This window comes from Nansenia antarctica (genome assembly GCF_963989245.1).
Source record: "Nansenia antarctica genome assembly, chromosome: 20".
NCBI classification, from domain to species: Eukaryota; Metazoa; Chordata; class Actinopteri; order Argentiniformes; family Microstomatidae; genus Nansenia; species Nansenia antarctica.
Window position 1 is genome coordinate 5,872,174 of NC_137693.1, and position 15,000 is coordinate 5,887,173.

At 41.7% G+C, this 15,000-nt stretch overlaps 2 protein-coding genes across 2 annotated transcripts in view; one reads left to right on the forward strand and one right to left on the reverse strand.

Moving 5' to 3' along the window:
- Positions 1 to 656: 656 nt before the first annotated feature.
- LOC308174298 (ubiquitin-conjugating enzyme E2 D2-like) lies at positions 657 to 5,605 on the reverse strand. The gene is made up of 7 exons (XM_080549376.1): positions 5,363 to 5,605; positions 3,969 to 4,032; positions 3,565 to 3,596; positions 3,228 to 3,305; positions 2,979 to 3,084; positions 2,346 to 2,439; positions 657 to 2,147 (listed from the first exon to the last, which is right to left on the reverse strand). The coding sequence occupies exons 1-7, from the start codon at positions 5,384 to 5,386 to the stop codon at positions 2,102 to 2,104; spliced, it is 444 nt and encodes a 147-aa protein (XP_080405502.1). The 5' UTR covers positions 5,387 to 5,605; the 3' UTR covers positions 657 to 2,101.
- A 3,733-nt stretch (positions 5,606 to 9,338) lies between these two features.
- ppp3ca (protein phosphatase 3, catalytic subunit, alpha isozyme) overlaps positions 9,339 to 15,000 on the forward strand; it is a gene marked incomplete at both ends in the record, with an annotated part of 38,113 nt that continues 32,451 nt past the window's right edge. Inside the window, one exon of the mRNA XM_080549747.1 lies at positions 9,339 to 9,393. Within this exon, the coding sequence (XP_080405873.1) occupies positions 9,339 to 9,393 (55 nt within the window). The remainder of the gene's footprint in view (positions 9,394 to 15,000) is intronic.

Sequence of the window (15,000 nt, forward strand, 5' to 3'; positions counted from 1 at the left end):
TGAAAGACGGTGTAGCCAAAGCCAATGACAGAGCTCCATCTAGTGGCAGACATAATAACAACGTTTCTAATCATTATTACTGTTTGTTATTGATTTTGCTCATAGGTTAGGCTGACTGACTAGGCAGTGCACCTAATTGTATACAGATAGAATGATTGGTAACAGGTGCTTTTCTATATTACATTATTTTAGGACAATACTATCGGTCAAGAGCTAAACTTGAGAGGTATTGCTACAACATAAATAACCACCTAAAACTAACACTGAAATCTGGAAAATGCTTAACTGAACATAAAATAATGCAACAGGAGTGTTGAAAATGTTACTATCAAGCATTATAATTATGGTCTCAGGAGGAATAATTCATAAGAAGGCCAAATATTCCAAGTGCTGTGCTACTAACACAATGGCGGTGCCGGCCCTTCATGTTTTTAGACTTCTATTGCGAGCAGTACAGGACTTAGTATTCAAAAAAAAATTTGTGAATTATTCCTCCTAAATTCTTTTGACATTATATATACCTGTATAGGGTGAGCCTTCAACGATTTTAAATAAATAAATAAATGTATTATATATAATATAAACAAATAATATTAATTTAGAAATGAAATAAAATATGTATATACAAAGACAGAATGATAAACCACAACTTTAATAATCATGTTTATTACACAGTTTAATCAACACACAAGCTCCAAGAGCTCCCAGGTAATTAAATATACAGAGGTTTGTCCGTCTGACACTCAAGTCCTTGAGTCCAGAGCTCTGAGAGATTGAGAGAATGAGTCACTGGAGATTCTAAGTCAACAATGGCAGCTCAAATATACAAAGTGTGATTACAGAATAATGAGAGTTCACTTTTTTTTAAATAAAAATACCTGAAATACACCTCATTCAGATTGATCTCCTACAACTTAGTACACTTGAGAGGTTAGACAGTTAACTCATCATATTCTTCTGGTGCTACCATGACTTAAAATGTTTTTAAAGCTCCTACTTTGGAACTGTTTTCATGCAACACTCTTATGCATTCTTACTGGTGTCAAATCTATGCCCTTTGAAGCTGAATTTGATACTGAAACCAATGAGCGGGGCGGAAAAAACACATCAAATGGGCAATGAAGCTGGGTAATACTGTTTCGGTCACAACCTTGTATCACCCAAACTTTGCTATATGATCAAAACTAAACTTTGGCTGTTTCCAAATGAGATCTAAACTCAAGACAGATTTTGCCATTATTGAGAAGAACATGAACAAAGAAAATACACTTTGATGTAGGCTGAATGGACATTCAAAAGAGGGTTACGTTGTTTTTTTCTTTAGAGTTGTCAACATCACAATTAAGTTATTTGAGCAACTAAGGTGAGGGAAAAAACATTTGGATGTAAAATTCAGATAGTTTCACATCAACAGAAATCTGTCTCATTACTCCATTGTCCGACCTCATACAGTGCAGAGGGGTACACAGGTACTGTTTAAACTACTATCTTATTGATAGTGATTAATATAGGGGTGGGGGGGGGGTGTGCGGTTGGCTCTTGGTCATCCCAGTGCCATAGAGAAAGTCCAAGAAGTTTTCCAGAACCATAGTGACAGATTGAAGGCTATTTTCTTATCATAACCGATTGTGACAGAATAGACAAAAAAAAGTTCTCCAAGCCCCAATATCTCCCTGCCCCATCCCTCATCATCTCACAGGACAGCTGGAAGTACAGGGGGGAGGGGGATGAAAAATAATCGAAACAGAACAGACATAAAATCCCTCCATGTTGGGAAAGCAGCCCCTGGGTTTGTAAAAATGATACGGAATGTTTTTTTTTTTCTTTTTGAATCAAAACACCAAAAGTGGTCCTACATGGGACATAATTGCAGAAACAGACAGTGGGGTTTTACAATTTGCAGTCTGAAATATGTACAACATGGCAGCTGGACAGGTTATGGGGCATGAGGGAGGAAGAGGTCAAGTGCGTAGGGAGAGGGAGGGTGTGGCTCAAAGAAATCACTTCAATGGAAACCAACAAGACCTTTTCCTCTTTTTCGTTCAAAGCTCCCCCAAGCCTTTGAATATAAAGGCGCATTCTCCACACTGTTGTCTCGAGACTACATGGCGTATTTCGTAGTCCATTCCCGGCCTATCCTGTTGTATCTAGAGCAAAAACAGAGACAAGAAAAAGAATCACTTTCCTCGCAGCAGACGGGATTGTGCTCCAAGATGGCGCCGTGGGGTAGCCGCTAGGCTTCGAGCTCCTGACCAACATTGCAGTTATTTGCTATGTGCTTCCTGGAATGTCAGGAACCGGAGCCTAATTTCACTCTCTTTCACTTGAAATGAAACACCACTTACTTTGGTCTGTCTGTCTTGTAGATGCGGGCAATCTCAGGCACTAATGGGTCATCTGGGTTTGGGTCACAAAGCAGTGAGCAGATGGACAGGAGAACTGTAGAAGGAGAACAACAGCAGCAGCAGCAGCAGCAGCAGTGAGCACAGATCAGAGGCTGAGCATGAGTCCCTGACCTTTCACTGTCACAAGTCTTAACATATTTGGAATTTTATTTGTTATGTACCATGATTCTCCCTAGGTGGAACTGGCATTATCATAACCGACTTAATACCAAAAAAATACCACTAAAACATTTCCCCCACTTCTCCCTGCTGCCATGTGTATTGCTGCCCATATGGGAGCTTTGGGAGAGAAAATGTGATGACTTTGGTGATTTGAGTCAGTGAGCTCTGTGCATCCTGAGCGTGCCCTGTAGAGATAGCCTACTGCTGAAATGCGCAGAACTAACCGAGGAACTTCGTTTCACTTTCACTTTTAACAACTGTCATTGGTGATCAAAGATCGTTCGTCTATCATGATCGGTGTAACGTGTTCACATGGTGGCGCAGTCAGAGGTGGTGTAGCACCCCTCTTACATCCTTTGGGGAGAAGCCTGTGTGCTGTACACACATGTATGTAAACCACTTAGGGCTTACCTTTGGAGATGGTTAATGCTGGAGACCACTGCGACCTAAGGATGTCCAAGCAGATGCTGCCATTGCTGTTGATGTTTGGGTGGTAGATTCTTGTGGTGAATGCAACCTTCAGAAGAAGATAGAATTACTTTCAGTGTACTATGAAAATCAATAGATTAGCTACAACTCTTTTGCCACACAAACTTGAGTACCATTTACATCTCACGTACTGCAAACAATAGCCTATAGTCTTTAAATGATCAGCCTCACCTTTGGTGGTTTGAAGGGATAGTCAGTGGGGAAGTGAATGGTCAGGAAAAACACCCCCCCCTGGTATGGACTGTCATTCTGTACAAAGGAAAATAGATGTTACTATATCACCCAGGTACACTCTTAGAAAAAAGGTTCTAGCTAAAACCAAAAATGTTTGTTGCTCGTCCCTGGAAAGCCTTTTTAGTGCCACATAGAACCTTCTCTGTAGAAAGGGTTCCACATAGAACAAAATAGGCTAGTTGTGGAGTTCTTCCACAGGGGAATGCAAAGAACCCATTATCCTACAAGTGTAGGTAAATAAGGCGGAGGGGAAAAAACTGAAGAATATACTCACTGGGCCCATAATTGTTGCCTGCCAGTGAAACACTAGGGAAGGAATAGAGAACGTTAGTTACCATTTACACAACCACAAAATGACTTAGAGTACCTGAAAAGGTGTGACTGTCTACACGCATCACACCATATGTACTGTAGCAATGACAAATAAAGTCCATTCCATTCCATTCCATATTGCCTAACCATCCATTTCTGTCCACTTGTATAATCTACCAATAATTGACCACAGCCTTTAGTTTTTGTATGCCAAATTGTATGTTATTGATAATGATTACTTATTAACGTGAGGCGTACTCGCTGTTGGCTGCACCTGTTGGGTGTTTGGCATCAACATTGTAAGAGAACACCTTTGAAAATCATCTCTATGGGCGTTGTGTTGTCATTTGGGTTGAGGTGACTTACTGTCGTCTCCCACAGGTCCGGCTGAGCACTGTGCTGGAGGGTCACGGGCCAAATCATTTAACTCCTAAAGAAAGAGAAGTTTAGGGTTAGAAGTTTGCACCAGAAAAGCATTATACTTTCACAAGCAGATCCTTCGGTGAATCGATTCCGTACAAGTAGGTTGTCACCATGTACGTCAATGGCTGTTACTCAGAGGATATCATGTTTTCTATGGAGCAGTCTACCTAAAATCAATATGTAGTCATTGAACAACTAGCCTACCACCGTCATTTGCACCTTCAACGTCCAACAATATATAGCATCACTCGTGAACACCAAGATCTCTATAAACATCTGGTCCAATAAAACCTGGGTTGGGTGGAGATTACACTACTAAAACTTCCATTTTCCAGTCAAGCAATTTATCAATTTACATGACCATGTGGGTTTTACGGCAACTCAATCTCAATGAATTTATGCATAATGCTCCAGCGTTGAGTAAACTACTACTAATAGTTAGTTAAAGAAAACACATGCCTATGCGTTTATGAGCGTTGGCTTTGTAAACAAACTAACTAAACTAGTTAGCTATACAAACAATAAGGAAATAAGCTCGTGTCAGCTGTGAATAATAAGAGACCGGCGAGATCAGATGTGATCCAGATAGTAGACAGCCTCCATGGCAGCTAGCTGAGAGCCGTAGCTAGGACCAGTCTGCTACATGTGTGTCTAGCTGGAAGAGATTGGGCATTTGTTCAAATTAGTCATTAGATTAGCCTAAGTTTACTCACGACGCTGTCATCTAAACCTGCTAACGTTAGCCAACTCCAATAGCCAAGGGGTGGGGGGGTAGAACTAATCGCAGGAATAAAAAACGCTTCATACGGAGTGATTTCCATTTTTTTTTTTTTAAACAGCGTTTTATAAAATAATGTTACATGACATTGTCCTACATTTGCTTTCAGATCAGAAACGGAAAACAGACAAAACATTATTTGTAGAAAGGAAAACCCTGGCCTTGGAACGTTGTGGTTGTGATTTAAAACCACGTTCCAGAACTGGTGAAGTCCCAATTCCCATTTCAGCAATTAGACTGAGCCGCAACGCATTGGGGCTAGCCGCTAGCGAGTCATTCCAAGTTTAAGCTAGTTTTAGCTTTTAGCCAAAATACCGTTATTATCCCTCTCTGGGCTAGTTTGTTAACTTACTACAAGAGTCCCAGTGTCGGAAGACGCTACGAACCAGAAAGCAGAAGAAATTGTTCTGATATAGCGACAACATTTGTTTGACTTGGTTCTCTAGCTAGCTTGGTAGCGAGCTAATATTAGCTTAGCTATGCGTCCCTACAGCGAAGCAAGGCCAAAGCCATAGCTAGACGGTTGGTTAGCGGTTAGCATAGCTAGCTACTTCCTTACCTTATGAATTCTTTTCAGAGCCATTGTTGTGCTAGTGTGCCTCTGTCTGGTATATCAACGGTTGATAGGTTTTGCTTCTATTATCGATTATTACCCCCCTCCAACACGAATATTACCCCTGAGTTAGTTAAAATGGTCTAAGTTTGTTAGAATTGTTCCCTGTTGGACTGTCTCCCGAATGAGCCGTTTGGATTTAAGGCGAAACTGAACTACGCGACTGAGCTGATTCACCCGGTCGCTTCCTCCTCCAGCAGCTGTGCGCGGCGCCGCATCACTTCTCGATACTTCGCTGTGATGCAATCTTCCTCCGCCTGCGACACGCTACATCCGCTCTCCCCTGGACATCGCCAAACAGGTTATATTATATTATATTATTATATTATATTATTATAATATATATAATATATAATAATATAACATAATATATATAATAATTATATAATTATAATAATTATATTAGAGCGATACAGGATATCGATGATGATAATAATAATAAGTATAAAACTGGGGTCCTAAAAAAAAGGAAAGGTGGTTAATTTTACGAGTAATTTCGGGGAAAAACTGTATGAGGACACGTTATGTTGTTTATGTCTGGGTTTTTTTAAATTCATAAATCATCCAATCTGTTCATGTTACGAGTCCATGCACTAAACTACACAGGTTATTTGGATGTGAAAATGTGTTTGGTGGTTAAGTAATGTTAAATAATTACACAATTATATATATACATGTAATATACATATATATATAATTGTATTTTTATTTATTTAATTTAAGAAAAATAAGAAAATACAGGTCACAGGTGCATTATGCTAAAACCATTCTTTAAATTAGTGGTTCACTCCTTAAAGGTATAGGCTGCACACTCTAGAAAAAAGGTAGCGTTCTGCCTACCAAAAGGGTTCTTTGGCTCTCCCTTTGGAGAACCCTTTGGAGAACCCTTTGGAGAACCCTTTCGTGCACAATGCTTTTTCCTGTGTACTACAATGGGACAACCTAATAACCCCTTTGAAAGCCCTTTCTAGGCTATAGTGTATGAGAGAGTGGGTTTAGTCACAGTTGCATAGACTACAACAGAAATCTTTTGGTCCCCCATAGCCATGGAAGTGTAAGAACAAGTCGTTTTATATCATGTTCCTGTAATTGACGTTTAATTTCCAGAAATATGAAATTGCCTCAGAGAGGGACATTATCGTTCTTTTTGAGCATTACGTTTTAATTATTATATTACATCACTATATGCTGCTGCAAGTTAGGCTATTATAACCGTAATATATTAATATGCATATTCATAGGCAATATGAATATATGAATATGTGAATATTCATTATGTGAACTTTAAACTGTCTGGGTGGATCTCAGTCTAGGAAATGTAAAACCTTATGTGTTCTCATCTTTGTCATCTGTGGCTCAGTTGGTAGAGCATGGTGATATCAACACTTAAGTTGTGGGTTCGATTCCCACTGGGACCTTACATATACAATGTATGCCCTCACTGCATTGTAAGTTGCTTTGGATAAAAGCATCAGCTAAGAGCATAATGATTTAATTTAATGTCTCCGCAAAGAAAGTGTTTTGGACTATGATGAGGAAAACGCAATAAGCTAAACTGTTTTCAAGAAGGCTATCTATTCTGAGTGCTGTAGCCCCCTATTCTTAAAGGGATGGATAGTTTACCCAAATTACAAAATCACAGATTTGGTTCCTTGCCTTAAAAGGAGTCTATGGACAGGGGCAAACTTCAATCCACACTTTGGTTCTGTTTACTGTCACTAACTGCTAACTGTTAGTATTTCTAACCCCAAAAAAACACAATAGAAGTCAGTGGACACTGTCAGTGGACAGTGCCCAGAAAACAGAACCAAAGTGTGAATTGAAGTCTGTCCTTGTCCATAGACTCCTTTCAGGGTAAGGAGACAACTATGGGATTGTGTTATTTGTCTGAAGAGCTATCCCCTATATGAACCAATAGAGGCACAGGATGTTATAGAGGAAATGCTACCACAATTTCAAACAAAGTCTTATTGGGGCCTACACAACACAGTTCAGGATAAATCTATAAACCGAATTTAAAAAAAACTGAGAGCATATTTCTATCCGATGAGTAGCCTACCTAAGGACAAATAGACTGAAGCTCAGCTTCTACCCTAGGGCCATTCAAGACCTATGTTCTAGGCCCTGGACAATCTAGACAATTTGATGGCAGCTACTAGATTGTTATCATAAGTGCAATATTGAAATACAACTGTGAACATTTCAAACCTGCAAACTGCGACACTTTAAATGAATGTGCAATAAGACTATGTGCAATAATACTATGTGCAATATGACAACCCTTGTGTACATAAGGTTCAGAGATAGGAAATGTTAGGATATTTATAGCATAGCATAGAGTACAGCACAGTGTTTTATTTGTATAGTATAGTAGTATAGTATAGTGGATAGTGTATATAGCCTTTATTTATGTAAACCAGCTCTTTTCCCTCCTTGTTTTTAGTATTAGTATTATTATTATTATTATTATTATTTATTTATTTTTCCTAGCACCAGGGGAGCCCCCCCTCCTACATTTCGTTGTATGGTACCTGTACTGTATTAATGACAATAAAGACCATTCATTCATTCATTCATTCCAATAACTACCAATGTCAGTGACCCCCATTTAGCCTCGCTACGCACGCGCGCCAATAGCCACAGTACCGGATGTGTCTAATTGATGACTAGGCTTGAAACAATAGTCTCTTATAACCAGTTAATGGACAATGCGATTGTAGTAATCAATAAACACTCAATTAGACCTACATATTTCCCCAATACTGCAGGCAATTTGCGCAATATGTCTAGCTCTATACAGCCGGGAATATATGCATAAATGAATTAGGCTACAAAAAATGCTATGGTCGATTACATAAGGGAAGGAAGAGGAAACGAATGACATCATCGCCACCCCCGTTATATTATCCCACGTTGTTCCCCCAACAACAAGCCGAACAGAATTTACACTTCATGCTTCCTAGGGCCGAAAAACGTCCCCATCCCATCCCGTGGCAGCGCCTTGGAAGCCAAGTGCGTTGAATACCAAAACGTGAGCTTAGAATGATAAGGTTCTATCTCCGTTTAGGGTAGTTCAGAGATATTGAGCGTCAAAGTTTTTACATCCCATTATGTTCTGTGAGATGGAACCTTGGTGTTTTGTGAATTACTAACTCAAAAATGTCAACATTTAAAAAAATAACACCACACAGGCATTAATAAACACCTAATGGATCAGATTATGTAAAAATAAATAAAAATAAAACTCAATTTTTACAAAAATGGAGATAGAACCTTATAATTCTAACATCACGAAAATATGGCGCGCGCGTGTTATTGGGAAACCCCGGCTCTGCCTCCACCTGATGGCAGCATCCATCCGGCAGCCCCGTGGAAAGAGTTGCGTGGGAGTTCCCTTCATTGGCCATGTCGGGGTGGTGCAGCGCGCAGTGAGGATTTCCTGAGAAGAGCTCTCTCTCTCTCTCTCTCTCTCTCTCTCTCTCTCTCTCTCTCTCTCTCTCTCTCTCTCTCTCTCTCTCTCGCTCTCTCGCTCTCTCGCTCTCTCGCTCTCTCGCTCTCTCGCTCTCTCGCTCTCTCGCTCTCTCTCTCTCTCTCTCTCTCTCTCTCTCTCTCTCTCTCTCTCTCTCTCTCTCTCTCTCTCTCTCTCTCTCTCTCTCTCTCTCTCCCACCCCCTCCAATTCGTTCCCTCCATCCTCCCCCACACAGCCTCAGCAGCATCCATCCACCCTTACTGGGGAGCAGTGGGCTAGTCATCCCCGGCGCAGGCAGCAGTGATACACCGAGGGACGCAGCATCCAAGTGATGCCACTGCACCAACAGACGCATCTCGCAACCGCGAAAACACCCCGAGAATAAAACTAACTGTTTCTTCTGAAAGGAGGAATAAAAAAAACGCGTTTGCCTCGAGACAAGCCAACCGCCCATGAAGATGTCTAACGCTGACATGGTCTTAAACGCCACCGATCGGGTAGTAAAAGGTGAGTGGTATTTTCATTTATTGATTCGTTTATTCTTTTCAATGACGATTTTTTTCATATTGATCTCAATGGTGAACCGTTGCCTATCATAATAAGATCTCGCACTGGGTTGGGTTGCGCCTTAGATGTTAGATGTGAATGATGTAGCCTACTAAATTATATAAATAATGTATTTTTGCACTGGACCTGTGATGTTGATAGACACTGAAAACCAGTGTTTTTATTAGCCATGCAGTTTTCATGGATGGGGGATGGTACCTACATGCTGTTCATAATCGTGTTCCAGGCGATATGTTTTTTCACTGTCACGATTTGATTGAATTGTAGTCTTGGACAGGCAAGAAGAGGAGACGGTATTGAGGGAGAGTTGCCGTGGAGGTCTTTGCGGTTGAGGCAGTGATGCAGCAGGATTTCTCTGGCACTGTGATAGAGGGCGCCTGGTGAATACGTGTATCTACACATTGGGGGGGAGGGGGTGCAATCTATAGGCTATTCGTGACGTTAGAATTATAAGGTTCTATCTCCATTTTTGTCAAAATTGTTTTTTTTTACATAATCTGACCCATTAGGTGTTTATTAATGCCTGTGTGGTGTTATTTTTAAAATGTTGACATTTTTGAGTCAGTAATTCATAAAATACAAAGGTCCCATCTCACAAAACATAATGGAATGTAAACACTTTGACGCTCAATATCTCTGAACTACCCTAAACGGAGATAGAACCTTATCATTCTAAACGGAGATAGAACCTTATCATTCTAAGCTCACGAATTGGCATTTTATGTGGCAGTTTTCTCTGTCGTTGAGTAGTAAGGCAACTGGGCACGCCAATGGGTTTATATTTTGAGTTCTATATTGAAGCCATTGGAATTTACGCACGTTTCGATCAACCCATGTGTGCTTGGGTACGATAACCAATCAACATAACATTCCGTTACAATACGTAGAAAATGACGTTAAGCTTAGCTGTCAATAACGCCTTTTCATGCCTGTGTCAGTGGCAATGCACAGTCTGCAATGGACGGATGGATGTAAAACAAGTAGGCTAGATGAGTGTCGACTGGGAATTCATCACTGTCTTTGCCACCTCATATAAATTGCGTGTCATGTGCCAAGGCGTGGGATTCATGGCAGTTATTGTCATTTTGGTACTATCTTCCTCTGCCATGGTCTTACGGCGGTGCGTCAGAGCTCCTCGCCGCTTTCCAAATCAAATTGCTTACTGTTGACGCATTTTATTTACTATTTGATTGCCCGTTTGTGATCTTAAAATACCCCCACCACTAACCGTATTGCATTTGGCTACAACAGAGACATTTGGTTTAGAAATCTGATGAATTCACTGCTGTGCGTACTGAACCCCGCGGCAGTGGCACAAATGGCCTAGGCTCCAAACGCCGCTTTTTTTGAAAACACTCAAGTCCATCTTACGAACAAGACCACAGCCTGCTAAACCAATTGCACCTTCAACACCCGCAATTAAGATCTCATTTACAACATTCGCTGCCTTTGCTAATTGCGAGCCACGGGTCGATCTTTTAAATCTGTTCAAATGTAAAGCCAACAGGCCTACTCGTCCAACTCGTAGGCGCATGGAATCCGGCCAGTGGTTTCAACGAACACAACAGGAGAAGCCTGAAAGAATGGTGTCTTTCTCACCCAGTATTATCATAATCTATATAGTAATATATAGTCCTACAATTGGAGAACACATGAGAGACAAGTGGTAATTTCCCTGTTCACATAAAGGTTACCTGTCAGCAGACATTGTGATTGTTAAGGGAGATATAAGACCTTTGATTGTTCACTTAGATAGGGCTGAAGTATGTGGAGAATGGCCCGATAATTATACCAATGAGATATTCCCACGCACACTTTAGAATTGTGTTACAGTAAGTGAGTGAGTCGCCATTTCTATTTATTTTTCATCAATACCTTAAGGCCCTTTAGTTTTTGCCAATGGGATAATTAGCTCTTCCACATAAACGTAACAATGAAACAGAAAAAAAGCATGTGCATGTTACTAATTCAGCAATTCAGTGCAGACAGGACAGTAGTTTGTATTTTTTGTTGTAGGCTTATGCCTTTTGGGAATTTGTGTTTTCTCTGTGTTGCAGGGAAAACAACAGTGTGGAATTTTGACAGTGGGAATGGGGTTCACTCGAAGTTGACTGTTGCTCAAAGTACTTAGTAATAAGGCTGGGTGTTACTATTTAGCTCTTGCTTAGAATACACAGCCTCTCTTGTGTCTGTTCCACTTCAGAGTGTTAGCCCTGGTGTCCTCAACTGTGCAGATTCTTTCAAAGGGAACATCCATTCATTTAAAGGGCGTTGATCACATGGTAGCAGGATGGAGATGCTAGATTTACCATTCTGCATCTGGTTGGATTTCCACAGAAGGATTTTTGCTGCTGTCAGGTTAACAGTGCTATCCCCAGATGGGACTGGGCAGAAGCGGCAGCAATCACTTTGCACTGTGATCACTCTAGAAATCGATTGGCCGATAGATCAATCTTAGCTATATACCTTCCTGCTCACGCAACCCTTTATATCCCACTCTCTCGTTTGTGGTAACTGATTCATGTTTGTTTTGAGTTTGCTGAGCACTTTTGTGTCCAACGTTGATCCCGGTCCCCCTACAACTGTGACAATTATGTAAAGGTTCCATCATTTGTGTGATTATTTTCGGCGATCATGTGAGCAATGTAGGAGGATTAAGATTATGATGCCGAATATGATGTGTGTTTAGTGTAGGAAACTGTTTAATAACTGGACCTATGAAAGCAAGTACCTCCAAACACATCCTCATTTAGGATATGATCATATTAGAATATGATGTGTGTTTAGTGTAGGAAACTGTTTAATAACTGGACCTATGAAAGCAAGTACCTCCAAATACATCCTCATTTAGATCTGAAGAGAGACAGCTGAGACTCAGGTGAGCCACGCTGACAGGTGCATGCGTCGTGCACACGTTACTCATCGAGCGGGAGACCGTGGCGGCGCAGTCGTAGCACATGCACCAGGGACGTGCTGGGACAGCAGGGGTAGCAGAGTGCTACTGTACCACCACTCCAGGGGAAACGCGCTCCATCTGTGCCAGCTCAGCTTCCCCCAAACTTTCTCTCTCATTCCTGCTGAGAAGAAACTGCTCACAAATAGGTTGCGCCGCCCGCCACTCCCAGTTTGATGTATAATTGAAGAATTGTATTGTGTATAAAAGATGCATCAATAAGTAACTAACATATCAAATCCCAGTGATGTTGAGAGAGCAGGAAATTGCAGGATCGGATTTAATTTTAACACAATTCAGCAAAGCTCAGCAGCATTTACACACGGCCCCATAATGAGTCATCTCTGTTTTTTTCTGAGGGATGATATTGTGCAATGTCACTGACTATGTTGTGTTTTTCTTTCAGCCATATTTTTTGGGAGGGGGGGGGGGTGGGTGTTAACCTCTTTCCCCTTCACTGATGTCTTCATATTGTAATGAAGGGAGGATACAAATATCCCTCTGGCCTCTGGTGGTACTGTACACAGAAGATTAGTAGACTTGTCTTGAAGCCTGGTAGCTCCATTGACCACACCGTGTTTGCCATGTACAGGAAGTAGGAACAGAGGATCAAAATAATCAATTAGAAAATATGTCCTAGTGTCCTCTGCTTCTATGACTTATCTTGACTATGTACTCTGTGTGTTATAGGGTTCACAGCCACCCGGTAGAGGGGCAGTGATGACTGAGACACGGTAGAGGAATAGTGATGTTTGTCTTGTGTTATTAGGGTTCACAGCCACCATGTAGAGGGGCAGTGATGATCTGAGACACGCGGTAGAGGAATAGTGATGTTTGTCTTGTGTTATTAGGGTTCACAGCCACCGTGTAGAGGGGCAGTGATGATCTGAGACACAGTAGAGGAATGGTGATGTTTGTCTGTGTTATTAGGGTTCACAGCCACCGTGTAGAGGGGCAGTGATGATCTGAGACACGGTAGAGGAATAGTGATGTTTGTCTGTGTTATTAGGGTTCACAGCCACCGTGTAGAGGGGCAGTGATGACCTGAGACGCGGTAGAGGAATAGTGATGTTTGTCTTGTGTTATTAGGGTTCACAGCCACCGTGTAGAGGGGCAGTGATGATCTGAGACACGGTAGAGGAATAGTGATGCTTGCGGGTAGGATTTGACTGCTTAGTGGAGAGGAGGAGACTATAGCTGCCACATGGCCTGTGCCCATGTCTGGGCCCCTCTGGGGACCTGGAACAGGCTAGGCTTTTGAGCGGCCTACTTTCCTAAAGTGTGATTCTAGGACATTATCTGTGTTAGTTCTGTGGGGCTTGGGTGAAAACGCTCCGCAGCCTGTGGGTCGAATGCCTTTTGTCCACTTATTTTAAGAACAAAACTGACAATCATGGAAACGGCTGACGAATCAATAAAGACAATGCTGGATTTGGGCAGTCACTCAGAACACCCGGGGAATTCCTCCCCAAATGTTCTAGAACAGCCAACACCAGCGATTTTCAGAGGAGTATCTGATATGCAGAGTTTTTTTCAATATCCCTCCCTTACATCTCTTGGCATACATAACAGCATAGCTCAGCTTTTTTGTATACACTACTTTGTAAACCAAGAACATGATTGTTCTGGAAAGGCTCAGTTACACGGCATCATCTTTTTTCGACCTCCATGTGCAGTGAAATTTCGGCTGTTTCTGATATAGCGAATACCACAATCTGATGTATGACACTCACCATTAAAGATAGTCAATAGTTTATTATGTATATGGTGTTATTTTCATACCCGTATATGTTTACTGTGTATGTTTGGAATGTGTGCAGGTGTGTGTTTGTGTGTGTGTGTGTTTGAGAACGATATCTGTCACAATGGCCATTAGCCAGACAGCGTAGAGCCCCACCCCCTGAGATGTGGGGGTGTGGTAATGGACCTTGATGGTGTGGTAGCCTGCAGAAAGAGAGAGAGAGAGAGAGAGAGAGAGAGAGAGAGAGAGAGAGAGAGAGAGAGAGAGAGAGAGAGAGAGAGAGAGAGGGGGCGGGCGGGCGGGCTGGGCGCTGGGTATCTGCATGCATGATATGTACTCACAGGCTTTATTTAACAGTGTGGGTGAATTATTTAAGCATTGGTTTGCAGCAGTGTTTTACTGCTGCACACTGCCTCTTACATAATGAAACTTCCCTGAGGTCTAGTGATGAGAGGGGGGCTAGAGGATGAGGGAGAGGGAGAGGTAGAAGAGCCGAAGGAAAGAAGGAGGAGAAGAAGGGTAGAGAGAGTATGGAGTCATAGATATAGGCAAATCCATGAAGGAAACGGAGGAACGGAGAGAGGAAGAGACGTTTTGAAAAAGGAAGAATTGATAGGAGAGGAGAAAGCGAAAGGATGTCGAAATTGAGGGAAAGGGTTGAGAAAGTGACACAGTCAGCGAGGGAGAGGAGTGACAGTGAATGGTAGAGGAAGATAATGAGTGAAAGGAGGAGGGAAGAGGGGGAGGAGAGACAGAGGGTGAGGGAGAGAGAGAGAGAGACGAGAGCGAAATCACCGGACACGCATGAGAACGCACTTGCACATTGCACACACGCATGACAGCTCTTACAGTA

Bases quoted from the DNA above. Each gene is read 5' to 3' on its own strand.
- LOC308174298 (XM_080549376.1), bottom strand. From the start codon at position 5,386: ATGGCTCTGAAAAGAATTCATAAG. The intron at 3,597-3,968 runs GTAAGTCACCTC...TTCCTTCCCTAG, and splicing joins CGGACCTGTGGGAGACGACA to TGTTTCACTGGCAGGCAACA. The intron at 3,085-3,227 runs GTGAGGCTGATC...CTTCTTCTGAAG, and splicing joins ATCCCTTCAAACCACCAAAG to GTTGCATTCACCACAAGAAT.